Source organism: Amblyomma americanum, chromosome 4 (assembly GCF_052857255.1).
Source record: "Amblyomma americanum isolate KBUSLIRL-KWMA chromosome 4, ASM5285725v1, whole genome shotgun sequence".
Classification (NCBI taxonomy): Eukaryota; Metazoa; Arthropoda; class Arachnida; order Ixodida; family Ixodidae; genus Amblyomma; species Amblyomma americanum.
The window spans coordinates 197,033,155-197,060,996 of NC_135500.1; the positions used below are offsets into that span (position 1 = coordinate 197,033,155).

General features: G+C 45.0%; 1 protein-coding gene and 1 pseudogene across 3 annotated transcripts; one reads left to right on the top strand and one right to left on the bottom strand.

Moving 5' to 3' along the window:
* On the top strand, positions 1–2,542 carry LOC144128996 (uncharacterized; annotated as a pseudogene). Its single transcript, XR_013313846.1, has 7 exons — positions 1–154; positions 353–411; positions 476–520; positions 574–644; positions 711–813; positions 2,163–2,408; positions 2,474–2,542. The product of XR_013313846.1 is annotated as an uncharacterized LOC144128996 (transcript).
* RnrL (Ribonucleoside diphosphate reductase large subunit) lies at positions 2,541–27,842 on the bottom strand. 2 transcript variants are annotated; one of them, XM_077662849.1, is made up of 18 exons: positions 27,691–27,842; positions 27,357–27,445; positions 26,257–26,434; positions 25,518–25,618; positions 25,371–25,430; positions 23,634–23,673; positions 22,315–22,477; positions 20,026–20,167; positions 19,869–19,952; positions 18,874–19,115; positions 16,066–16,267; positions 12,122–12,268; positions 8,933–9,154; positions 7,037–7,113; positions 6,802–6,937; positions 5,668–5,763; positions 4,186–4,371; positions 2,541–3,523 (listed from the first exon to the last, which is right to left on the bottom strand). In XM_077662849.1, the coding sequence occupies exons 1-18, from the start codon at positions 27,707–27,709 to the stop codon at positions 3,371–3,373; spliced, it is 2,337 nt and encodes a 778-aa protein (XP_077518975.1). In that variant the 5' UTR covers positions 27,710–27,842; the 3' UTR covers positions 2,541–3,370. The 2 variants fall into 2 exon arrangements, with proteins under 2 accessions (XP_077518975.1, XP_077518976.1); XM_077662850.1 differs by lacking the exon at positions 27,691–27,842 and adding an exon at positions 27,533–27,557.

The following is a 27,842-nucleotide window of genomic DNA, read 5'->3' on the forward strand; positions in this document are numbered from 1 at the left end:
ACACATCTGTCCACAGCTATTTGTCCACACAGAGCAAGTGTCATGGCAGCCTCCATGCTGTACTTACGTCAGATGGCTTCGCGTCAGATGCCATAGCTTTCGTTTGAGCGTTCAAAAGTTTTCACTGCGGAAAGTATGGCTCAAGCTGCAAAAGGTAAGGCAAATATTATTTCTCTGTGATAAAAATGCGAGTAGCCTATGAGCACAAAAGAGATTAGAGGACCCATCCAATTTATTTAGGGCCGTCCTGAGAAGGTCGAGCGGTGGGCGTGATTTGTCCCGCGATTTGTGCTTGGGCAGGGTTTCGTACGTTACCCGTGCTTGTATTCGGTTCAGCGGTGTTTTTACACAGGTATTTCGGCTGCAGCTGAAGTGATCAAAAGGTACCCAGTCGACGTTCAGAAAGCGCTGGTAAGACTGCAATAGTCTCTGTGGCCTTCCCCCGGCTTGAAATTTTTTTTTTTTTGTTTTGCAGATACGGTCGTGTTTGCGTCCAGATTCTGCGCTCACTATTGAAGAGGTAATATGGAATATGCGTGCGGTCAGAACAGTCTCAAAGAAATGTTTTTGCAGAAAGCGAAGTCATGTGGCGCACTTCCTGAAGACCTGCAAGCTGCATACCAAGCGTCCAAGTGTTTGGTATCGTAAGTGAAGTTCAGAAAAATTCGCAGCATTTTCACTGACATGTTTCTCCTTTTTCATACGAAAAGGGCGCTGAGATACCTACGAGAAGCTGCTGCTACTTCCTTGTTGGAAGATCTGCGCTTGGACTCTGAAGTCATGATCCTCTTGCAGTCGGTGGCGACTTCAAACGTACGGTTATTTCATTTCCGACCTCTCCATAGCAATAGTAATCTCGAGTATGTATTCCTCCTGGTGCAGTTTTGAACCCCCCCCCCCCCCCCCCCCCCCAACACATGAGTTTGTCCCTCGCATATTGCCATGTATAGAAATGCGGTATTGTTCATACAAAGGTGCTAGCAGTTATTTGTATTAGACACGCGAGTTTTAAATCGTCCATCGATAACAGCCAGACATTTAATGCGCAACCGAATTCGGAGCTACTCTAGACTCCACAGCAGATGCCAAATACTATCAACAAGACATGACTAGTTGTAATAAAACTTCCCCCCCCCCCCCCCCCCCCCCCCGAGGATCAGAGGCATTCATTTGTTCTACGAGACTGTTGGCTTCCTTCATACCTATGTCATAACAAGCGCATTTCCTTTCCCTTGTCTGCTTAATAGCTTAACGAGGGCCTCGGTTCTGGCAGCACGTCATAGGTAGCACAAGAGGGTTATCGCACTCTTCATTCATTCATGTCCCACGCAACACTCACATGCTGTGTCCACTGCTATGGATGAGGGTGGTGCTGATGAACTCTGAAGATTAGTAGGTTACATGCAACGCAAATACCTCCGAAAACAGATTGGACCACTGCCACTGTAGCTTGGTTGGTAAAGCACCCGTGAAATTCAGGTTTTACCACTTTTTCCTCCTACTTGCTGCACAACTGATTTTGTTACTTTCTTTTGCACACAGTCCTTGCCAGCATTGCTGGCCGGCTTTTTTTTTCAAATGCCTTAAGAATGGTGCTGACTTCAGAAGCACAATAGGAAGTTTACGAATTCACGGTGTGAATTTTTGAAGTAAGCATAGACCGGCTCCAGAAGCTACCACTTTTATTTTGTGTCCGGGGGTTTCCCTCCATGAGCAGAAATGTAGTAGCACAGGTTTGAGGCTTACTGTGTTGTCCTGGCTTAAAACTGCTGTAGGCAAGCTTTGCTGAGAAGAGTTAAAATTACATCAACTGCAGGTTCTCCACACCCACTGTAGTGGCATGGCATTTAGATAGTTAGCCTATGGCGGTTGAATTTCTTGGGGGGATGAAGTGCAGCTCTCTTGCATACCAATTTCAATGCATGTTAAAGAACCAGTTAGTCTAAATTTATGCATGTTATCCACTACACTGTCCCCAGTAGTAAAGCTTTGCATCGTCACATAAATGTTCATCAATAGCTTTCTCATTGCTGAAGTGCCTGTTTCTCGTGCGGAAAAAGGATTTTTGGTTAAAATCTCCAATGTCTGGCAAATGCTGCTGGGTCTGAACTGAAATTACGACGAGTCCTTACAGTCTGGTCATTTCTTTGCATCTCCCCCAGGTTGAAAAACAAGTTGGTCCTTTGGAAAGGTAAACCACAAACAAGCCTGCAACGATTGTCAGCACCATTGGCTCATTCTGTGTGCAATTTCAGCTGGTAAATGTTGAATGGAAAATAGGCGTCGCAGCCATGTCCGACCTGTGCAAGAACTTGAACTCTCCATTCATCATGCTGCAACTAACAGTGGAAGACTCTGCCAGCAACCAGACTCGCCATACTATTGAACTTACAGTTCCAGAATTCCAGGTATAATTTACATGGCAGATGGTCAAGTTTCAAAACGTACACTACATGCACCTGTTCTTTTGCAGAAGTTTGCATCAACAATGCAAGAACTCCATGGAATCATGTCAACTATGTAAATAAACATTCCTCCTACAGTGGTGTGCAAAATATTTTTACTGTTCACATGAAGAACGTCAAAGATGAAAATGCTGAGCACACTACAGTACAAAACAGCCAAGAACAGACAACTTAAAACCCTGGATATTAATAAAACACAAGAAGTTTTGGTGGTGGTGGTGTTTTAAGCGGCAGGTGCAAGAAGCTTTCTGCACAGCTACAACACATGCAGGCAGTGATAAGTTGACAGTGTTGCAGCAAGACCCGCACAGTGCATCTTGTTTGGGCATCACTGTATGCACCATCTGTACTAGCTGAAAACTCTCTCCTGCAGAGGTTGGTGCATAAGCGATGTAAAAACTAAAATCACAGAATCTGGCACAAATACTAGGCTTTAATATCGTGCCACTTGCCTGCCTTGTAAAATGGGCAGTTGTCAACCATGATGTATATCGCCAAGTGTCAAATGAGACAGAAATGCAGAAGTTGAGATATGGGTGCATACACAAGGAAAACAAGGCTAACCTCAGAAAAGCAAGTGTTGTAAAGACAATGGCTTCGTTCTTTAACCTGCCAACCGCCTTAGCAAAGGCACTGCAAAGGAACAAATGTACAAGTACCTTGAAATCCTAAGATAAAAAAAGGGACAACGGTACATTGTTGGAACAAACATTTGACTGAAATACACAAAGAAAGACCTTACTAAATGATAAATGAAATCGTTACAAACGTGTATGGGCAACATCACAATGCATGAAGTGCTGAATGCAACTAAAAAAAATGTGTTTCTTGGGAAATGCCTCTATGGAACAGGAAGAGTGTGTGATTGAGGGCAAAAATGCACAGCCTTAGCACTGCTACCTGAATCATGCACTACACATGAGGCAGTCATCCTTATTCTTCAGTGAGCATGCAATGCCGTCCAACTGCTTCTTTTTGAGTGCAGTTTTGTCAACTGTAAACTGGATAGCATTGGCTGCTGGCTTTGTTCTTAAGTAGTACATACCAGTCTTCAGACCCTGAAAAATATAAGAGAGGCACTTTAGAAAGATCAAACTCTACACATTGACGAGTAGACACTGTGCAACATGACTGAGCGCTTGGTGTTGTGGCAGTGACAGAAATGGTGAAAATAACTTGCAGTGCGTCCGACATATATGCTCTACGGCTAGAAGCAGCTAAAAAGTTATCACAAATGGATCCCACGAATTGCAGTCATATCTTAACCTGTAAAGGCATAGCTACTTCAGGACAGCAGCACATAAATACTATGGCTGCAAGCTGCAATTTTCCTTCAAATGCAGTTTTTCTAAATGTACAGATGAGCGATGAATCATGCCTTCAGTCTCCTACCTTTTATGTAAGAAGAAATTAATGTTCCAAAGTGACACGTGGGCTATGAGGGAAGCCATAGCGGACGCCTCCAGATTAATTTAGACCAGCACACGGGTGTTTTTATATTTTGCCTCCATCAAAATAGCCGCAGCAAACCGGATCAAGCCTCTGACTTTGGGGCCAGCACCCAAACGCCAAAGCCACCGTGGCGGGTACAAGTACAAATGAGTAAATGCAAATTGCCACCTTCATGTTTACTGTAATCGTAAGTCTGTCGTTAGTGGAGAGTAACAGGAATCGTACGAATTTGTGCTGCAATACAGCACAGAAGTTACCACCTACTCACCAATTTCCAACCGTAGAAATGCATGCTTGTGAGCTTGGCATAGTTGGGCTGGGCAATGTGCACATTCAGCGACTGGCTTTGGTCAATGAATGCTCCCCGGTCAGCAGCCATTTTCAGCACATTCTTTTGTGGTATTTCCCACACAGTGCGGTAAAGTGCCTTCAGGTCATCAGGGATGTCCAGGTTCTGTACAGGTGTCCGAGACAAGCACAATGCACAAAAATTTGTGTCATTTCCTCCTCTCATCATCACCTAAACGGCGTTAAGTCAACTTCTGATTGATCAACTCGTAACTCTGGCATTTGAGAATGACCTGTGACATTACTAATGAGTGGAAGGGGCCCAGTAGCAGCAATTGAAATCACGACGGGTGTGCCAACCAAGAGAATGCATGTGTACTATGTGTTGTGAACTCTGGATGAAAGTGGTTTCATGGGCACGCATTTTAAGATGACCTAAATAGAACACAGTCAAAATGAGGATGGAAAGGTCGAAGTTACTGCGTTAAGACCATGCAAATTTCAAATGTATGAGAACTGCAGGCATCACTGACTTTTTGCTCGGTAAAGCATGGTCATGCATTCTTTCTTTTTGAACTTAAGGACAAAAAAATTGCATCGTACGGCGACCTTGGTTATATTGAACTCAAAGGGACCGGGAAACAGTTCGATATATCGATAATTCAGTGATATATCATTATCTGCAACCCAGAAGCAAAACACTGCACCTACAGTAGTGAAGCGCTTCTTGCCATGATGTGCCACCTGCCAGCATGCTGGGAGCACACCACTCGGTAGGCGCTGTTAGGCCTAACCTGCTTCTCATCGAGGCTGCAGCAGATGGTGCTTCGGAACTAGCCACTGCCTATATTAAGATTGCCTAATCCTGTTAACACTGCACTATAAACAGAGTAATCGGTCATTAATATTAAGGTACACTTAGTTTCCACGATGCTTTGAGCAGATTAACGCGAGGTAAGAGCCACCGCTATGCTTTAGGTAGGTTGGCTTCACCACATGACAGTGCCGTGGCTTGGAAAACTAGTACTAGATACCCTCAAGATTACTCCATGTCGTCACACGGTTTCACAATGCTAGCGCTGCCAGCAGGTGTCCAAGGCCCCTTCAGCCAGCCTGTCTCCATACGCAGAAAGTCATCTAACAGTTCCGTTAAGCAAAGCGCCACTCACAGGGATGCGGCGTGCAGTTCGACATACCGACTGGTCGGCGAAATCAAAGTTGGATATACCACATGACTTTCCTATACTAATGTGCAGAAAATAGCGCCTGTGTGCTTGATACATCCAATAATTCGAAATATCTGCGTTTGATATACCCTGGCTAGGCTACTCATACCTTGGTTTCGAAAGTGTGAGATGTGTAATGAAACCGATGAACTAAGAAAAAAAAAAAAAGAAAACTCTTGGCATATTTGTTTAAATACGGCATTCAAGTGTATGGTGCACAGAAGGTGCATACAAACCTGAACAGAGCCGTTGTTGGCAATTAGGTCATTTTTCAGCGATTCATTCCACAATCCCCTGTCCGTCAGGTCTTTGAGGAGATGGTGATTGACAACCTGCGCATACCAAGTCATTGACTTCATTATTCTACATGCATGACACGCTCAAAATATATATGTATATTTTTAACATGTTGTTGGAGAGAACAAAGCAGGCAGCCAACTTGTAGACCTCGCCTGCATTAACCTCTACTTCGAATCCGTACAATTAAGGGGCCCCAGAAAGGAGCTCTCGATAAAGTTGCGATATGTCTGAGATGTAAAGGATGCCACTTCATAATAATCCACCAGCAAGAATTTTTTTTAATGCGGTTTGTGGAAGCTGAGTGATATGCAGACAAAATTTGTACTTCCGCGTCTTTCCCTCTCCTCTCGCACGTCAAAACAGCGGCGCCCATCCCTTACCTCCCCTGGCTATGGCACAAGCGGAGTGGCCTTGGCCGTGGTAGTGCATGATGTCTCAAAGAATTTGGCGCTGTGAACCAATGAGAACACCCGGCTGCTGACGTCACTTGCACGATGTGACGTAGTATGCCAGGTTTCACACGAAAGCCTGGCACCGTGCGTCGCCGCAAGGTGTGAAAGTGGAAATTTCTAAAAATGCATTGTAAATTTTCGGCTCGCCTCTGAGGTCTCGTATGCGGCATGGACGCTCGGTGGCCTGTACTCTACATAGTGCAAGCATTTTAAAGCCAAGCTCAAACACCCCTTTCTGTGACCCTTTAAGTTTAATCGGAAATTTAATACTCCAGTGAACAACTGCGAAAGAAATGCAGGGCAGAATTTATTAAAGCCTAAAGAGTTAAATGAATGCTATAGACTTATTATTGCAGACCTCTCACATAAGATGTGTTGCTAACACCTCTTCAAAGGGCATGCATCACAACTGCTTTCCAGGTTACAGGCCATATGTGGTACATCAGAAAATATGGTAACAATATGGTGTTTGCACATCTTTGTTCCTCAGCACAGGAACAATTTTTTGTGCACAGGCCACAAAAGCAGTTCTCGTATAGAGAGGCTACAGTAAGTTATGTATTCACAACCCTTAAAAACACCATCATGCGCAAAATGTTAAAAAAAAAAACAACACACCTGAAACTCTCCAGACAGGACACGCCTCGTGTAGATGTTACTTGTGTAAGCCTCTATGGACTCATTGTTCCCCAAAATCTGTGCTGTGGAAGCAGTGGGCATGGGCGCAAGCAGCAGGCTGTTCCTGATACCATGCCTAAAACACATGAGAGGGTTACACCACCAGGCACACTGAAATATACACATGCTGACAAGGCAATAGGGCGACAGGAAAGGTTTGGAATACTACACTTACTTTGCAATCCTTTCCTTCAGTGCTGCCCAGTCCCACAGGTCGGTTGGGGTGACATTCCACATGTCATATTGAAGGATCTGGACAGTAAGATTTTCATCAGACATCGTAATTTAGACAACCACAGTGTTTGTAAAACTGCTAAATAACTTGTGTATTTACCTCTTTTATATATTTGTAATCATTGTATCAAGCTCTCCCCTATCCTTTCTTGCTATCACTCTCCTCCATACTTCTTGATATCTTCTCCCTGTCCCTTTATTTCTGCTGGCCGCAGCTCTGGTGCTCAAGTTATTAGATAGCAACTGCTGCGGTTGGCAACATCTTTCCCTCCCTTTTTGCATTTTTGTAATAACAAACCCCTACTAATAACTCGTGCAACACAATGCACAGCAGAACCAATTGAAGTTCTCTTAGAGGAAGGAGAACAGAAAAATCGAGAGCAAAACATTGGTCAATGTTTAAAATTAACTGCTGCTGCAGGAAGAGCTCAGGCAGACGACTTGCAGTGGGCACTTTCATCGTCACTCAGCAAATTTCGGTTTTAACATCATCCAAACATGCACATATCTCCCTTGTAAGAAAGCTCCCTAGTGTCTGCATATTGGTGATACGAAGGGTTCAGTGAAGGAAGTGCTGTTCGAAGTGCTCTGTTTCCAGGCTCTTGGACTGCTCAGCTGCCTAATACTAGGCACACCTTTAGGCCTGGCTGTAAGCACAGTGTGAATGCTATGTACTGCTGCGTTTTCTGTACTGTGTCCACTCATGTTGTCTAAAGCTTGCAAGAAGAAGAAAAAATATGCGCACATAAGTATTCCCACTGTAGAGGAAGTAAGGAAACCCAGCGCAACAAAGTGGAAAAGACTGAAGTACCTGAAACTAGCAAATCTACAGGGCACATAAGCATGCAAACCACAAATGGAAATGGAGCATTACTCCGAAATGGGCAGCAATGCACAACCATAGGAACCTTGGAGGCCACAACCATAGTTGATAATTGATCTGTTCAGAGGCATACACTCTGTACTCCAGCCATGCGGTAGATTCTGCATAGTATATCTCCCAAAACCTTCAAATAACCTAGTTTTGAAATTACTGTACTTGCAGTACTTTCCGGACTATACATGTTTAAAAGCTGAAATTTCGCGTGGTCCACTCTATGGGAATGGACTATACATGACTGAATTTTTTAAGATTGTTTGTCATACGAGAAGCTTAGCGTGGCTGTCGAAGTAAAATCGAAACGGAGCCTGACTGCAGCTGCGACAATTTGCTGTGCTAAATCACATAATGAAATCCACCCCGATATTCAATTAGCTTCGATATACGAGCAACTGCTGCTGGCAGTATTCAGAGTGGCTGCTTTTCAGTGCTTGGGTTTGCGAGTACATGCGAAAAACCTCAATGAATAACACCAGAGCATTGTAGTCCTTCTTGAAGAACGGTTGCAATAGCTATGAAATGAGGAAGAGCCTTCCTGGCAGCCTTCGAGCATATGCAAGCAGTCAAGTCGAACCTAGCAAGAGAAAATTTGACGTCTATGAAAAAATAGTCTACAGATAATGGCTGCTTCCCTGAAACACCTAAAGAAAATCCGGGCTGCTTCACTGAAGCATAAGCTGACAATCTAAGAAAATTATTTCAGCCAAAATTTGTCCCCGTGGTCTATACACCAGGTGCGAACTATGTAGCAAAAAGTTTTTATTTTAGGCCGAAATTTGCCCCTGTGAACTGTACACCGGGTGTGGACTATAGTCCGGAAATTGCGGTATGTTAATATTGCAACCCCTACATCAAAGGAATCAAATACTTAGCATGCTGCCTTGCATGGCACGATTATACAAATGGTCAAGAATAGTGCAACTTACAAAACGAATGAAAAAAAGGGAGAAAACACACCCCTTCAGACACTGGTGACCCCTTGTAAGTCTCATATGGTCCATCCTTCTCGGCCAGCTCACAGCTTGCTTCAAGAGCTCCATAGTAGATGGTCTCAAAAATCTGCTTGTTGAGTAGCACTGCCGGCTCAGAGTCAAATGGCAGGCGGAGCAAAATGAAGCAGTCTGCAAGGCCCTGGACACCAATGCCAATGGGCCGATGCCTCTTGTTGGAGCGCTCGGCCTGGACAGGAAGATGGTAGCAGAAATTTATAACTTGCAAAAGACAAATTGTTCGCACCAACTTAAACAGGCACGATCTCAGGTGCTACTCTTCGGGAACAGTGAAGCGAGTGTCAACTACAGTCAAAGGCCCACAGCAAATAGCTCTCCCCCACCATACTTTAGATACATTTAAATATATCATCATAGAAAAGATGGCTCACCAGTACATTTTCAATGCTTAAACATCACACTAATTGATGGCACCTGCTGCAATATCCCTGATACACTGTGATCAAAAATTAAATACCATTTGAATGAACTTCAGGGGACCTTAGCTTACTCGACTGAAATTTCACTCTATTAAAATGAGCTTGTAGTGGCTTACTTAGATTAACTTAATTAAATAGTGTCATGTGGTGGTGACTGTAGTCCAGCAAGCAGGAAGACTGCGAAATGGCTTTCAAACGAAACCGTTCATTTGGGCTGACTTGCAACTGCAAAAAACTGAATGGCTCGGTGGCGGCATAGCAACGAGCATGCTTGGTGGTCGTCGAACAGAATGCCCGCCACTCTCGGCCGCGCACAATTTAAAGCTGAAAACGAACTTTTGAGATACAGCATACAAAATAACCACAACAGACTGGAACAATGTAGAATCACTTCAGCCTGGCTGCGATCCTTCGAGATAAATCTGGTCGCATCTTGCATCACAAATAAAACAATAAAGCCGTGTGCCAGCAGCGTTAAACATTAAAAACAGACATTACAAATCGTGACATTACCCTCCTTTTAAACAAGCATCAAACCAATGCTTTACAATGTAAAGCAATCTGGGCAAAAATAGACACTGAGAATGCAAACAGTGTTTTAGCACGCAAAATAAGGCTTTAGGCATACCACATGTACAACTTCTGAGTGTCCGCGCCGCCACCGTGATGATGCTGCTCCACTGAGGGCCACTTCACAGTCCAGTTCTACAAGTCGACGAATGATCTTGTACGGGCTGCAGTAGCGGCGCAGAGGCTTTTCACTGAGCCCACTGCGGTGAATGGGCGTCCGCACCCATACAAGATTACCTGGCTTGTATTCTGTGTGGCATTGGCTTCGGCTGGAGCGTCGGCAGTCTGTGCACTGTTGGTCTTTGATCCGTAATTGGGCAAATCATCGGGCTTCTTCTGTGCGCTGAAGATAGGCGGCGACGTTGATGTTATCTTCTTTGGTAACATGGGGCAGCATGGCGTCAAGTGTGGCCATGGCCTCCGTGCCGTTTGGCAGGGCTTTTGCCTCAGCGTAGCGCATCAGCTAAATCGGTCGCTACAATAATCCACTTGTTTCCAAATGCTGACTTCAGGAAAGGGCCAAGCACATCCATGTCGATCTGCTAGAAGGGCCATGACAGGGGTTCGATGGGGCTGGGGAACACTGCTGGTCAGGTGGGAGGAGTCTTTCTTCGCTGACAATCTCTGCAGGTGTTCACATAACATGCGGTATCGGCAAATAGTCGGGGTAGTAGTACTTGTCTTGGATGCGGCGAACGTGCCAGAAAACCCCAGATGCCCAGATGTCAGCTTGTCGTGCAAAACCTGCAGAACTTCACCACAAAAACTTGCAAGTACAACCAGGAGGTAAGCGGTTTTGTCTCTTACATCTTCAAGCGGTTGTCTATCGAAAGTCTGTGGTTCACGAGGCTCGCGAAGCACGACGGGCATTGACTGTGCACCAGGGTCCATCTTGGGGGCATAGCAGGACCGTAGGTCAGCACCTCCACCAGATGTCCTGTAGCTTTCCACGACTGCGCAGGGAGCGCAAGGTGGACAACAGTTTGTCAGTTCTGGTACAATGGGAGGATCTGTGGTGCTTGTGGGTAATTAGTGCTAGGCAATGTTGGATGCTAGGTCTCTGCTGTAAAGTATGCATCAGGTCAAAGTGAGTCTTCGTTATCATTATTGAAGTTGCTTGCGAACACAACAGTGTTATCAGGGTACAGTGTATTCAGGTGGTGCATCCGTGTGAAGTACACGCTGGTAATGGTCCATCTGGTGGCACGACAATGCATATACATGGATGCCACCATGAGGATGCTATGTCCAAGACACAGCTGGGTAGCTACCACTTCTGCACATCAGTCCCAAAAGCAACTGTGGCAGGAGGGTCTGGCAGTGCAGCATGGCCTTGAGGATGTACTATCGTGCTCAGCATGAACCACACCGTGCTAGCACCCGCCCGAGCACTCGCAAGGTGTAGCTCGTACTGAGCGTGGTAGTACAGGGCCGTTAGACACTCAACCACGGTCCGGGTGAGGTTGGAGAAGGAAGTGAGTGTGATGTTGGCTGTTGTGCAAGCACAATACCACTGAAAATTAGGGCCGATGCTATGCATCTCCTGGAGCAGGACTGCCAGCAGCTTGCAGTCCATGCTCCAGAGGCAGTTGAACTCAGCTGTGGCCCACCACAGGCCATGGCAGTTCCACAACAGAAGCAGCAGCAACTTTTGCTAGCCATTGCTGGATTGGAGTGGTAGTCAAAGTAGTGCTGTGAAAAAGTAGATCAATCTCAATTTAGACCACCAGTACTTGTACACAAATATGTCTCATTTACAGCTAAACTTGACACTGACTACGGTAACAAGGAATTGATGCATTAACAGACAATACTGCCGTAGTTAGACACAAGGAGACGCAGTGTTGCATTTCCTTGTTTTTCACGTCTTACAAAGAAGGCCAACGTGCTAAGTAGCTTAACAGTCAAAAAGAAGGTACCTATTATTAAATGGAATCAAGGTTTACTGAAGCCCACGAATGCTTTAAACAGTGAGGCACTACAGTCTCAAGTAGTGCACTGCCTGCAGACTGCATCTTGAAACAAGTAAAAATGAAAAAAATCTTTTGAACTTCCAATTTAGAAAAAAAGGGTCAACTGAAGTCATAAACACAACATTCTTTCAGCAAACCCTTTAAATGCAAGAATAAAAAAAAGTAAAAACTCACCTCAGGGATTGGATAGAAGTTCACATCAATGATGCGGTTGAGATTACGAGTGATCACCTGGCTGACCTCTCGCAACTTCTGAAAGTCAAAGCTGCCGTCCTTAACAAACCGGTTCAAGGCTATTGATGCTAAGTTGCACACAGCCACCTGAGGGAGGGGGAGGGGGGGATAAAGTGCAACATGTACTTTTTTCAGTTTCCTCAAAAGAGAGATGAGCATACGCACAGCCAAAGTCTGGTATTTCCTTTTGATTTCCCTCGACCATTCTTAACCTACTGCAGGCATGTTAACTCACACAGTTTGTCCACAGCTGAAATTTCCAACAGTAAAGGATATCGAATAGCCGATAGACTTTCCCACTGCCTTGTCACAAAGCATTGTACAGCCTTATACAGGGTGTTTCACTAAATATTTTCTGAAATATTTAAATATAGGCTTTTTGAGTTAGAAGAGCGCTTTTATTTCGGCATAGCATTGCCAACAGTGTAGCGCATCAGAATATAGCTAAGATGTGCTAACTAGCAGGCTGGTTACCTGCCGTATTTACGCGCATAATTTGTGCACCCTTAACTTATCACCCGGGTTTACAAAAAAAAATTTTTACTCGCATATTTTACGCATCGCGCTGCGCTAGACCACCATCACGCACGCAGGCTCTACCCTATGGCTCTACCCAGTATTATTCGGCTATTCCACGTGTTTGTTCGAAAGGCCTTTTGAATCTTTTGTGCACTGGGCGTTCATGGTGGTGTCAGGGGCCGCTGTCACAATCGTGGCGGCACCAGCGGCACCGCCACTCGGAACGGCCAGCAGCGCTTCCGGGGAGGATCGGCAGCTGATAGAAGAGCCAACACCGCTGTTTGTTTGGCTGATGCTCTGACGGCTTGTGTTCGGCTGTTCGGTCGTGTCTTGCGATGGGATATCACAACTATACGGCAAGTTTCAAACTGCATGTCAGCGCCTTATCACGGCGAAGCCAGCGAGAATAACAGCGTGCCCACAAGTTTGCCCATAGACGACAATCGTGTCGGAAAACTTGTGCGCACGTGGCTATTCTCGCTGGCTTCGCAGCTCCGCGCTGTGATAAGGCGCTGACAAGCAGTTTGGTCGACACTCGCGCGGTACTGTTAAAGAATTGTGTGGCGCGATAATTGATTTATTGATTCGCGCTTGCTATCCCGGACGAAGTTGCGAAAGCAAACTTACAGAATCCGGAACAGCCGAACAATTGGCTGGGCCGCAAGCGATGACGCTGTTTTAGCGTCTTATTCAGCTTCGTGCATGCACCTTCATGCCATCCCGCAAGGGGGGAAAGGGAGGGGGGACGCGGCCTTTCATTTAGAGTGAACTTTTTTTCGGGGGGCGGCCAGCGTGGGGTGCGGGTCCGGGTGCTGATGTATATGCAGCAACATACACTATACCTATATTGTGCGTTATGACCTTTGTGGAGTTTTTTAAATCGCGCTTGCGAAATCCCCGCATAATTTGCGCACCCCCTTCTTGGAGCCCTAATTTCTGAATAAAAAGTGTGCAAATTATGCGCGTAAATATGGTACTATCAAATAGATAACTTTTGACTATCGTTGTTAGTCTCAGAGGTGTATAGTTCACCATAAGTAATATCCATATCAGAATTTTGAAAATACAGTTACCCTCGGCGCTGTGGCCCAACAAATTCTGCCTACATTGAGCCAAAATACATGCACCTTCGCAAACCATGCAGGCAAAGCAACCCTTCCAGTGCATATAACTCGTCAAAATAGCCAAAATTTGCTGGGCGACAGCACCAAGGGTAACTGCATTTTCGAAATTCTATAAACCGATATAGATGTTAGTGACGGTTTGCCACACACCTCTGGAGACTAACAGTAATTGTTAAACAGTTAACTACTCAATATTAGTTAACCTGCCTACTACTAGTTAGCACATCTAAGCTGTATTCTGATGCACTACACTGCTGACAATTCTATGACAAAAAAAGTGCTCTTCTAACTCAAAGAACCTATTTTTAAAAACTGCAGAACATCTTAGGTGAAACACCCGATACTGGTGGCATGTGTTTTAGTCATGGATTAGTCACACACAAAAGAAAAATCTTGCTTAGCTTTGCAACCGACTGGTTTTACAAAAGAATCACATTGTTCCACTTTCCACCAAGGTACACAACACTATAGACTGTCTCTATATGCCTGTACTACAATGATAACCTGTTCTACTGCACTGAGTTAAAATACTAATAGCAGGTCTAACAAATAAATAAGTGAATCAATACATGTTTAGAGGGCAAATAACCGGACTATAGGTCGGACCGGAATATAGGTCGACCCCCTAACTAACCAATTCTAAAAATGAAAAAGATCTTTTTTCAATGGGAAAAGTACCGAAAGACATCCTTACTTTGAAACAAATGCGACTCGAGAGGTTGCACAATGGTGACAGTATTTAATTTCATTTAAATGCTGCTTGTATGTACACCCGGCAAATTTTTTAACAATATCGCGCACCAATCGGCCCGCGTGTTTGTTTCTGGCACAGGCAAGTACGGCGCCGTAGAGCAAAGCCCTCCTCTTCATGAATCGCCGCAACCAGGATGGCGAGCCTTTGAATTGCGCCCTCGTGAGTCTAGAGGCACGCGTGATCTCTGCCGCTTTCACGCGGATGCATTCGGCAGTCACAGGCAGCGATCTTGCTCGCAGCGCAACGTTTCCTTCCTATTCTCGATACACTACGCAGCTTCTGCCTGCGCCAGTACTGAATGCTCTTGTCGGATACTCCAAATTCGCGCTGTGCCGCCAGGTTCCCGTGAGCTTCCTCGTACTCAATCGTGTTTTTCTTGAAGGCGACGGTAAATTGCCGTTAGCTTCCGCTTTGCATCTACTGAAACGCAAAATGGCGGCACTGCTACTGATGGCGATGGTGATGGAGGCTGTTGACTTCAGCCACCCATTGTTGCAAGGCTTCCGTATTTTTTCCGCCAATGACCGGTATATAAGACGGGGGTCGACTTTTCACCATGGTTTTTTGAAAAAAAGTTCGACCTATATTCCGGTTTTTATGGTAGTTGGCGCCACCTGAAGAGATGGTTAAAGTGACAAGTGGCAGCTCTTGGTTCTCTCTGCAAGCCTGAACATCCTAACCTTCAAGTAATGTAGCCCCAGCTCAGACCGAAGTAACAGAAAGCACTTAAAAACAAAACAAGAAATAGCCGTGGTTTTGCAAATAGATGTGACTTGGTGTCTGTAACATCGAGTGCGTTCCGCACACTGAATAGGCAGCGCACCCACCTTGCCAGGTGGCAGTTAAATTAATGGTTGATCGTGAGAGGTTGGTCACCTAATGAATGCTGCGGCCTATTGCTGCAGTGCTGCCTGTCTGCCACAACCTCGTCAGCGCTAATGTATGCAGCCCACATGTCTCTCCCACCACCGCCACATACCTCAAAGAGGATCGAGGCTCCACTGGCCCAGGGAGCCAGTTATGCGCCCATCCTCTCCTCAAAATTATCGGAATCTAGAACGTCGTCAATGCCATCGCCGATGAACACAATAAATGACGACGGCCTATAGAAACAGAGGCGAGTGCTCGGTTTCGGTGGCGGCGGCTGAGTGACGTCATAACTGTCATGTGGTTTCTCCTCAATTCAAGGTCAAACTCGCGCACATGGCGAAGAAGATATAGAGGGGAGTAGTAATGCTTTCGCTTTAAAATGAAAAGGCCACACTATAGCAGTGCTTCCTTTGTAGTCCAGTCAAAGCTGAAAAAGGAGAACAACGCAGATGGAGGAAGGGTGAAAGAAGGACAAGGCAAACAGCACTGTGTTTGTTTCACCCTTCTTCCATCCTTCGGCCTTCCTCTTTGTCTGCGCACGACCTTCAAGACGAAACACTGGCCCGCTTGTTCACCTTGGACTGAAATAAGGACTGAATGACCATTGCAAAACGCACCTCGTCGGGAGAAGTGTACTCAACCACCTCAGTGCAGAGGTTACTGCACTTGATGGTTCCCAGGTTCTTCTGGTTGGACTTGCGGTTGCATGCGTCCTTGTACAGCATGTACGGTGTGCCTGTCTCGATCTGCGACTCCAAGATGGCTGACCACAGATGCTGTGCACGTACCTGCCGCCGGTAACGCTTGTCAGCCTCATACCTGTGTGCAGAGAAGGCAGCGCGGCTGGCTCTGCAGTCTTTCATAGCATGGCGCCAAAAACTGATCACAAAAGCAGCACCAAATACAAAAAGTTACATGATTTTGCTACTCAGGAGTTCAGGAAAGAGGACAGCTGTGAGAGGTTTGCACATCTACCCTCCCAGCAGCTGGGCTTATTCACTGTGCTTGGGTCTGTCATTACTTGTAATACACTGGAATCCCGCCGTTATGAGTCCAGATGCTGTGCTTTCTCCACTGCTATGCGGTCGTGATCCAGTCCCACTGTAGCTCCCATAGAATCCATGCACTACAAACTCAAATGTTACATCACAATCGTAGCAGCTTTCTTGCACGGTATGTCATGAGCGTCACCTTGCGGATGGTGGTTTACCGCCGCCGAAGTTTTGATCGCCAACATTTAGCGCATGGCATGATGACGGCATGGTAGCTAAAGTGGGGCTCTGAGCCCCATTGGCGCTCGACTACCATGGCATTAGGCGGCTTTGAGTCAATAGCAACATGGCGGCGCCCGCATCCTTATTATCGGCACCGTGAATTTTGTTGCAGCTGTTAGTGCAGTCCAATTGCTTCTGTGATGCGAGCGCAAACGACTGAAGGCACAAAAACAAAACCATGCCGCAAGAAACAACGCGCGCGCACAGTGCTGTACGATATGAACACACAGGCTGGCTCCAAGGCTCGCTTTTGCCGTGCGCTTCTTTCTTGTCCCCTGCGGAAGCAGTCTGTATATTCCAATAGACGAGAACTGTGTAGAATTAAAACGGCCACAGTGAAAACAGCGCAAAACGCACATCAGGTGCAACTTCACCCATGCCCTATGCATGCATTCCTTTGTTGCTGCTGCCTCCCTTCCACAGACAGGTGCTCAGCTAGGTGGAGAGCCATCGCGGGGCTGTCCGGATGTTCTCAACTATCATGAGAGCTACAAATCCTTGCAAATTCCAGAGACGCATGGTGCACTTGCAGGAAATTAAAAAAGTGTAGCAGATAACGATGTGTAATTTTTTTACGCACTGTATTCGGCTTCTACATTTCCCGGCTGGTAAGTTTTTTCTCCCCTAGCAGTCCCATGAAAAACTTGACAGCGGGATTCTACTGTATTATTGAGCATGTGCGTAAAGCCTGCAGAATAAGAAGTGATCATTTTCTTCAAGCAGCTATTCAAAATTTTCTTCAGAAAACATAACTTCAGTCTTCTGAAAAGCACCCGAGCACAGTACATTCTACGCATTGTACAATTCGTGGTAAAACGATGTCCTCATTACTAACGAGCTTTCTTAAACGGTGCATGTGCATGATGCATCTCACATGCGGAATTCCTGATCAATAAGGATATTGCTGAAAACAGGAGTTCTACAGAATTAACGAGGCAGAGGAAGGTATCATAAACTTAATAACAGGTACAAGTCAAAGGCTGTACGGGCCTACAGACCTACATACAGTCATAATGACGAACTTGTCAAAAAGAAAGGTTCTATGAAGGCATGAAATCAGCAAGTAAAAATGCAGTACACTGCACCGATTTCCACTCCACTGCCCGCCACTATGCACAGAAGCAGTCGGTAATCTTAATTTTTTTTTTCCAAATTGTTTCCTTTTGTTTTTCTTCACGATTCGTTATTACAAAAAACTCGCTTATTGGACAGTTTTGTTTAGGGACCGAAGTGTCCATATTACGCAATGAGGCACGAGTATATATGGACATCAACTCATTATCGCAATCCGAACAACTTCCATCCGTGGATCTGAACATCGGAACCAAAGTGAAAACCAAACATCTAGCGCACCTAATTCGCATTTGACCTAACTACACAAATCAACATCATTTTTTTTTTTCGGTTGGTAGCAAATGGGGTCTATCGGTGAAAAGGAGGCGTGGTCTTCCTCGACGTCATTGTAATCAAAATTCTGCTGATGCATTTGTTAAAATATCTTGGCAGTATGCTGCGAGGACTCTAAAGCACCAAATAAAACCTCCCTCATCATTTACAAATCAAGTGCACGACAAAAAACAGTTAAACGAAATATGTGCGAGCATGTGTTAATGTCCTCGGCCTCCGAGACGAAGTCTTGCTATCAGAATTGAAATCCGATCATTCCACATCTTTACCTAACTCACCACTGCTGCTCTTAGAAAAAAGAGAGAGAGAGATAAAGAGAGACTAAATCAAAACTAACTAAAGTGCATGGTGTAGCCTTTCGCCTTTGAGGAGCGCGCCGGATGCCATGATCCATGATCGCAGACCGGCGGTCTACGTCAGGTCAGTTTCATTTTTCACGTCGCCTCCTCGCATTAGAAAAAAAAAAAAAAAAATGAAACCAAAGAATCTGTTTCATAGAAGCAAACTAAATGGCATAGCTTGTCTAGGGGTGCAGACTTGAATTTTTGGCAGCAGGTTCAAAACATCAGTCATATGTGAATGCGATGACCTATGGCACAGTAAGGAAAGAGTTCAGATAATGGAGAGAAAAGGAGATTGAAGAGGACTTTCCCAGTGAGGACAAAAAAAAAAAAAGACAAAAATCTCAGGCCAGCGATTTGTAATCTTCATTAACGAATACACCAAAGGAGACCAGGTACTCACTGTGTGTACAGCTTTTCAAACTCCTCGCCATGAACATCGTGCAGGCCGGGGCACTCGTGTGGGCACATGAGCGACCAGGTGCCATCTTCTTCCACACGCTTCATGAAAAGGTCCGGAATCCAGAGGGCGTAGAACAAGTCCCGTGCTCGAGCCTCCTCTTTCCCTGTGTTTTTCTTCAGCTCAAGGAACTCAAAGATGTCTGCATGCCATGGCTCCAAGTAAATGGCAAATGCTCCTGGCCTCTAAAAAATTAACAATTAAATAAATACATCTCTTACGTACAGCTACAGATATCAAAAATAATCAATGACAAGCTTATTACACAAACGCAAGATCCAAACCAAGAATTAAGAGAGAAAGCTCGGAAGGGTGGAGAGGTCGGCAGTCTCTGGCCTGCTACACCATGTGAGGTTAGAGGCGAAAGAAGAGAAACAAAGTGATTGTGAGTAGTAATGCTCGGTAACGCAACAAGCTGTACACACGATGCCCAAGGCCAAATACACCCTGCGTCCAAACGCACAGCCTGGTTCTACAATGGCAGTCAAGTTTAGTGTTCTCTACCATCACTTGTTGGTAGCTGATTACAGAATTTATTTACAAGTACGGTACATGCAACAGTGCCTCCATGGTACGGCCTCTCATCAAGCCACCAGTCCCATTGTTGCTTCTCAGCCCGTCCCATCTCTCTGAAGCCTCTCCTCTTGGGGTCCTCCTTGCCCAGCTCCCACAGACACCCTTTTTCCATGAAAAGACGGTGACAAGGCACCTGTCAGTTCCTCAAAGCCCACGGCTATTGCATAGACGCCATCTCCTCTCTGCTTTTTCCCTCTATTTGGTGACAGTTTTCCCCCTAACCCCCACTTGCCTATTGCCCTGGCACGGTGTGCCCATTGCCGCTTGAGTCGCGCGCATATACAAACATAGCTATCAGTGCACTTCACAGAAAAAAACAAAAAGCCACAACATTAATGAAGAAAACAGACCAGTCTACATACCTTGTTGCCTCCCTGGTCAACATATCTTGCTGTGTTGTTGTAGACACGCAGCATTGGCACAAGCCCATTGGATGTACCATTTGTCTGCAAAACACAGCAGACTGCAAGTGAGGCACATGCATCACATATGTCAAAGACGAACAGAATGGATACTTACACCAGCAATGTAGGTTCCTGACGCTCGGATGCAGTGTACATTGACACCTATGCCACCAGCAGACTTGGAGATAAGTGCACACTGCTTCAGGGTGTCGTATATGCCTTCAATGCTGTCCTCTTTCATGTGCAGCAGGAAACAACTGTGCCCATGCCCAGAACATAGCAGAGTCAGAGACTCTTCAATTCTTTTGTCTTTCTTCTCCAAGTTCAAGCACCAATATGCAGCAGAGTTTACAACAAGCAGCTGGCATTCCATACTATGAGGTACAGTACAACTTCATTAATTCGAAGCCCATTAGACTGTATAAAATAGCTTAACTAAGTGGGTTTTCAAGTTATCTGAAAACAATGCTAAAAATGATGACAATGAATCCTTATCCTTATGGTACAAGACTGCCTCCAGCCATAGAGGTTACTGGTACACAAGGGTCGAGCATTCTAAGTGTATGTAATAAAAGCAACAGAGGTGTGCACAGCATAAAAGTACGAGTATGAATATGATTCACGGCATGTCGTGAAAAATAGTGTTAATATATAATTAAATAAAAAATGCCATCCAGAAGATACATTCGGTCATCAAAAGAGAAGTGTGATGGTTGGGTATTGCATTTTCGTGAAACTCCAGAAAACGGCACCTCTTTTCTGCCTTTAATCATGGACATGTATTTAAGACATGGATAAAAGAACCGGCCAACACATCTTGAATGCAAGTGCCAGCATGTTGCTCAAAAGATGTCTCCTGTTAATGGGTTCCTATCCTGAGCTTACAAAGTGCTACTTGTTTGAATATATCACATCTTTCAGTAGCATGCCTCTCTATTTTCTGGCTTTATTGTGTGAAGTTTTGTTTCTGCGTTCCATTCTTCTTGCTGCTGTCTGTAGACTGTGCTCCTAATGTGTGGTCTAAACTCATGGTGTCATAAAAAATTGGTTCATAAAATAGTGAACCGACGATTTGGGACCCCTGCCTAACATAAATCTATACTTTTTCTGTGGCTCCGCAGCCAAGGATAAGCAGGAAAGGCAAGGAGACTGGCCTTTGTCTCCTGGAGGCTGATGGACGGAACACCAAGTGTCATTCCTTGGCAGAATATAGTCTTGAAGACGATAGAGATGACGCCAACAAGTTCACACAAGAGAAACGACCCCCCTCTCTATCCTGCTGGTCGTGCCTTGCAATTACAGGATTAGGTGGCTGGAGAGAAAGGAGCGATCAAGGCAGTGTTGCCGAATCGTGGGAAAATCAAGCCACTGAGGGAAAAAGGAAATTTTCGTTTCGCTAAAGACCGCTGTTCTAAATGTGCTTTCTATGGAAAATGTGCAGAGATGAAGGGAAAATGCTGTTATCTTGGCGGCATGACTAGAGTCCCGGGAAGAAATTTGGCTTGATGTTTCCCTTTAATTTGTTGCCTAGCCTTGGATACAGAACCCTGGCCCATTCAGGTTCGTTCAGGCTTCGAGTGCTGTGTCCTTGTATTTCTTGCAGCTATACTGGCAGTAACTCTTCCATTACTTGCTTCCAACCACTCCCAGTTGTTTAGTCACACAATCCCCTATGTACGCATGTTGCTGTAAAGGAATTCCCGAAAATTTCTATGGTCTATACAGAAGAGGCTAGAAAGGAAATGGAAGTAGCCGAGCTGGTCCCCGTCCCATAACGAGTGACCTACCTATGGAAATGGAAATGGCTATGGAAATTTCGACCACTTGGGGTTCTTTAATGTGCAGTGACATCACACAGTACACGGGCCTCTAGAATTTCGCCTCCATCGATATTCGACCGCTGCGGCCGGGATCGAACCCGTGTCTTTCAAATCAGCAGCCGAGCGGTATAACCACTGAGCCACCGCGGCGGCCCAACTCAAGTGTAGGATCTGCTCATTTTTGCTGCATGTGTTGATGGCGTTAAAGTGACTGGTTCTTACAACTCAATAGCACAGAACTTGGTCCGCCATCTACTCCAAAATTGGCCACCACACCACTCAAGAGCTCGTCCTTGGGCACAGTGCTGGGCAGCGATGTCAACTCAAATGCACGTTGATGGCAGCACACACGTGTGCCAAGTTTTAAAAGAAATGTAGCAATAGAGTCCCTATTGCAGCAGTCATAAAAGAGTACTAAAAATGGTGACCCATATTTCCACAGAAAAGTGCATTGAGGAGCCAGTTGGCATGCCATTCTGTAAACCTAAAAACTGCGCAAATGACTGGACAAAAAAAAAAGAGAAGCACACAGGACGAGAACATTTCCACAGTTCCTTCAATGCAGCCTCACGGTCGCACCATACCTTGAAAGTTGTGGTCGTGGAGTTCCAGAGTTGAACAGTGTTGGAGATGCATGGGTGAACCACTTCTCAGACATGAGGTTGTACGTATTAAGAGCAGCTTCCACATCTTCACCATGGATTCCAACAGATACTCGCATGAGCATGTGCTGTGGACGTTCAACCACTGCCAAATAAAGTCAAAACAACTGGACTTGTAGCAGACTTACAAAGGGGAGTCAGCAATACAAGCCGTTATGGGCCAGTTGCTTGTGAAGTGTTGTGAACATTAATACTACGGCACAAATATACATGACTGCACTACGGCTATTGTCTTCAACAGCATGAGCCACTTCTTGGTTTATCTATATCAGCATAATTACATTGATCATCACATTCACCACTGGCTAGCATGCACGCAGAACAGCAAGAAAGTACTCTGCGCCACTATAAGGCTTCACTTAGAAACTTGCAGCAAAGCTGAAGTAAACCATGTTTACTCGTGTAACTTGCGAACTCCTAATTTATTACTCGGTTTTATATACATAAAAAAACTTTACTCGCATATTCTACGCTCCCTGCTGTACAAACCACCACCATGCACACGAGTGCGTGCAAGGCATGCTTGGGAAGATCGGCATGGCCGCATCGCCATGCACGGCTGCAAAAGGTGCGAGTGGCGAGGGGACGAATTGTGCGCTGTGTACCCAGCTCACTTGCGCCGGCAGTCGCTTTCCCGGACAAACAGCTGCGAAAGCAAGCTTCCGCAAACCTCCAGGACACACCAGAATCCGAAACTACCGGATCGTTTGCTATTCAGTTTGCCCCTAGCCTTGACTAGCCGGGCTGCACACGAGGTTTTTTATCTCCATTTGCTTCCCACCGTTGGCTTTTCGATCGTATTGCTGTACGTTTACTGCTTTGAGCTGAGTATGCGCCATCATGCCATCCTGCGGGGAACTACATAACATGGGGCAGGAGGGAAAGGGGTGAGTCTTATATTTGGAGTCAATTTTTTTTCTTTTTCTGCCAGCGAGGGGTGCAAGGTTGACATATAGGCAGCAATATAAAGTATGTATTGCACATTATGACCTTTGTAGTTTATAAAAACATATTCACAAAATATTCGCATAATTTTCACACCCCTTTTGTGAAACCTTAATTTTTTTTTTAAAAGAGTGCAAGTGTGCAAATCACACGAGTAAATATGGAAATGAGGCACATACACTTGGAGCAACTTTTGCTGAAAGGTCAAACCTTCAATAAATTCATGTTACTAACAGCACTTTGAATCAGTGGCACCCACAAACACTATGTGCTATCGAAGAAAAAAATCTACCAACCTTTCCCGTTTATTTTCAGCAGGTATGACCGTTCCAGTGTCTGTCAAAATTGCACAAGACCATCAAGAAAACTTCTTAAAGTACAAGTCATCCATGTGCTAATATATTAAAAACTTTTTCATAAAGCCAAAACAGTATATCAAGCATGAACAAATACAGCGCAAATGTGTATAGATTTATCAGCAGGAAGCAATACATGTGTGCCAAGATAAACAGTTCAGTAGTATTCAATGGCTGACCACAATCTGCATCAAAGCAAAAAAATTGCATAAGGCAGTTCCAGAAAAACATTTGCGAAACCCTTTGAACCATAAGGAGGTGAGTTACATCAGTGCTTGGTACTACGTAAGCCAAGCAGTAAACTGTTCCGCAGTCACAAAAGTGAGTTTGTTTTTTTCCTCGTTTCTTTAGGAAGACTCCTTTACTGACCTCCTTTGCTGATTTTACTGACCTAAAGCCTAAAAACACGTGACAAATCAATAAGTGCACCTTCACCCAAAACCAACACTCATTGTTCATTGTAAAATGAAACAAAAATATTTTTTTTTTGTCCCAGCTTCAAGTTTTGTGCACAAGAATAAGTGGTGTGTTGTTTTCAACGAGGGGCCTTAAAGATCCTAAAGCTCGGCGTTGGCTAAACCACCAGGATCTCCTTTTCCCCAGACATGGCTATGGCATGCATGGCTAAGCGTGAGTGCTTGGGGTGCATGGTGCCGCACAGTACACAAACATCTGCTTTGTGTACTGTGGATCCTTAAAAAAATTGGATCCTTAAAATTCAGTGTTAGGTCCCTTTAAAACATTTCCTTCCTTCAGGAATCAAAAAGGCACATGACAAATCTACAATTCAATTTCGTCATAAAAGTAAGCTGGGATGAAATAGAATGTGGTCATTGTAAAACATTAAAATTGTTTTTTTTTTAGTTTCTTTAGTTTTGAGCACGTAATAAATTGTGGTTTACTCCATCGCAATGTGGACGCCATAGCCGGGATCCATACCAATTCATGTTATTCGGGAACTTCAGCAAAGAAAAACTTTGAGAATGCACTGGAAACCCCAATGAAGTTTGAATGCGAAATCATGTCAGAGTTCCTCTGCCTGAAACCCTTAGCAACCATTCATTGTCCGACTCTGTATTATATTTTTGCACACTCCATGCTGGACAATGAATGGAGGCTATGGGCTTCATGCATGGGGTTTCAGAACCTCTTCACATCTATCATATCTTGTGACATAGAGTGCTTTGCCAACTCCATTGTCTCCCTTTATCGCAGATGAATGCATGTGCATTTGTGGCCTAGAGGTAGAGCGCTCGCTTCAGGACACAGGAGACGCAGGTTCAATCCCCACTGCCCACTAATTAACCAATTTATTTAATCGTGCAATTAATTAATTTAATTCCTTGTATGTCCCTTTGAACTTCTGGTGCAATGTCAGACCTCACAAACGACCCTGTGACCTCTGACGTGAATACACCAAACATGATTCGCTACGAGGGTTGTGACGTCACAGTCCTTTTCAACCAATGGGGAATTATTGTCCCACAGCTGCTAGGGTTCGCATCGAACGGGAAGTCTAATGCTATCGCGTTACAATGTGAGGGTATACTGGCAATGAAGCACCATAAATGCCGCATTTTTCAACCAGAATGGTTCAGTGACAGTTAAGACTAATTTGCACCTCTAACTGCTATGCGGAAGATGAGCCAATGCGAAAAAATGAGCCACTTAACTCACCTTGAACCCGAAGTAGTTGTAGCTGAAATCTCGGTCATATATGATAGCAGAATTAAAAACCTGCGGCCAATGCAGAGAAACTTGTTAGAGAACCGAAATAGAGGGAAGTAGAGCCTGCGCAGGTTAGGTACAGGAGCTCACACTCACTTCAGCATTGTCCATGACGATCTTATAGACACTGTCACTGATCATAGGTGATCTCAGCCTTGTGCGCTCGTTGACCATGTTGTAGAGGTCTTCAATAACCTCTGGAACATTCCAAAATTGTACTTGTGCACCACATTTCTCCATATGCTATCCGGTGAGAAAAGGAACACCCACACACAGGAAACTAGCTACAGAAAAAGATTCCTATCTGTTCTACTATGCACTAGTGTGAAATAAATATGTTTAATCAAGGCCTACAAACTCTCTCAAAAAGTGGCCAAAGGGTACCGTCATATTGGACATTGGGCTGTAACCGGACAGGGAACAGCTGATGAACCTCCCCCAGGCTCTCCCCACATCACAAAATAACTGGCTGCTCCGGAAGTCATGAAAATGTCTATATCCACGGGTGGACACACAAGCCTTACATTAGGAATAGAAAGAACAGCATGACAACACACGAAGATCTTAAAAATCTTCATTTTTGAAGGCGCACAATCTTTCATAGGTGGCCATGGAAACCTCAAAAGAAAGCACGCCTTTATGGCACTTCTTTCAATCATTTTATTCTTCACATGTGTTCCATACCACGGTACTTGTTTGATAAAGTCGGAACTTAATTTATCTGACTCGTAAGCAAATAAGAAACCACTTTTTGCTTTGTAGCTGGAATCAGAGTTGTGTTGAATTTCTGTTAAACGTCGTTGACTATCAAACTGAAGAGTAGCTGAGCTCTTACCACTGAATACTTTCTTTGTCTCCTTATGCAGGTTAGAAACTGCAATTCTGGCAGCCAAAATGGCATAGTCTGGGTGTTTTGTAGTCATCGTAGCGGCTGTTTCGGCAGCCAGATTGTCCAGTTCGACAGTGGTAACACCGGGGTACAATCCATTAATGACCTTCTGAGCAATGGAGCACTGCAGGAAAAATTTTAAGGAAGTGGAAAAATATTTGTACATAAAACAGCATGACTACGTTATTCAGCAACAGCTTGCTTACATCATGCAATTCTGCAACACAACACAGATATAGGAAACACATTAACCTAGAGAAAATAAAGGAAAACCTAGCTGTAATCATCTCTTACAGGCAAGTACCTCACATTGATAACTATTACAATACGTGAATAACGAATACACCAAGACAACACCTCTGAAGTAAGTGACAGTGCCTTCCTCTTTTCTTTCTCTTGGCAATGATCAGTACTGCTTTTTGGTAGCAGGTGTTACAAGTTCGCTTTTGTTTTGTTCACGTGGAGTATTTGTTACAACATTGATACTGCTCATTTCTTAAGCCAAAGTTCGCGTTTCACCATGTGCTTGCTACGCCCACTAGAACTGAACTGTAGAACATTAATAAAATAAAATTATGAAATCGCACCCCAATTAGCCGGGGCTAGCGTTTCTTTCCTCCCTCCATTGAAAGCCCCTGCGCACGCACCAAAACTCCCATTCACACAGGCACATACAGTTCATCCTATGCCGGCGCCGTTTGCATACTACACCTTAAAACAGCAAACAAAGGGTCTAGGGTTCTTATTAAGGTCAGGTAGAGGAGATTGAGGCACCCAAACCGCCTCAGGAAAGAAAAAGCATGTAATTACTACATCTGCACAGAAGCGGAGCTCTCAACTTTCATTCTTCAGGTGGCGGAGCGGGAGTCTCTGCAAAGATACAACGCGCCCGCTCGCGCGCGTACCTCAGTGCGCTTCCGGGCGCCGCAACACACCCGCTAGTGTGGCTCTAGTGACCAAGCTGATTGAAACCCCCTTCAGAATCTCATTTTAGAACGCAGACAGCACAACGCGAAAGCTAAACCTCAGGAAATAAAAAGACTTACCGGGTCAACGAAGTCCATGTTGAGTCCATAGCAGAGCTTGTGAATCCTCGACGTGATCTTATCGAAATGTACGGGCTCCTTACGGCTGTCTTAAACATAGAAACAAACAAAAATGAATGTAAGACATCTCATGCGAGGGGAAAAAGAAGTAGGGTGTAGGCCAAAATAATCTACACCTGCCACCATTGCGCTTTGCTCAAAGGGCATCTGAATGGTCCGATCACACGCCAGCGTGAGTGCAGCACAGCTTGCCTGCTGCGCAAACCCGGTATGAGCACTTGCCGGGTTCTAGGGACCTAGAGCAGGGCTGTGTACAGGTCACTCGGGAGCTTACCTCTTTTGAGCACGAACATCCTCCCCACCTATGCTTGTCCAGACACGCACGACCAAGTACGGGACACAAGAGCTTTGGCGCCAGAAAATCGGCGCCAATACAGAGAACCACGTGAGCAGGATGCCAAGGGTGCCCAATCACCGTGCGATAAT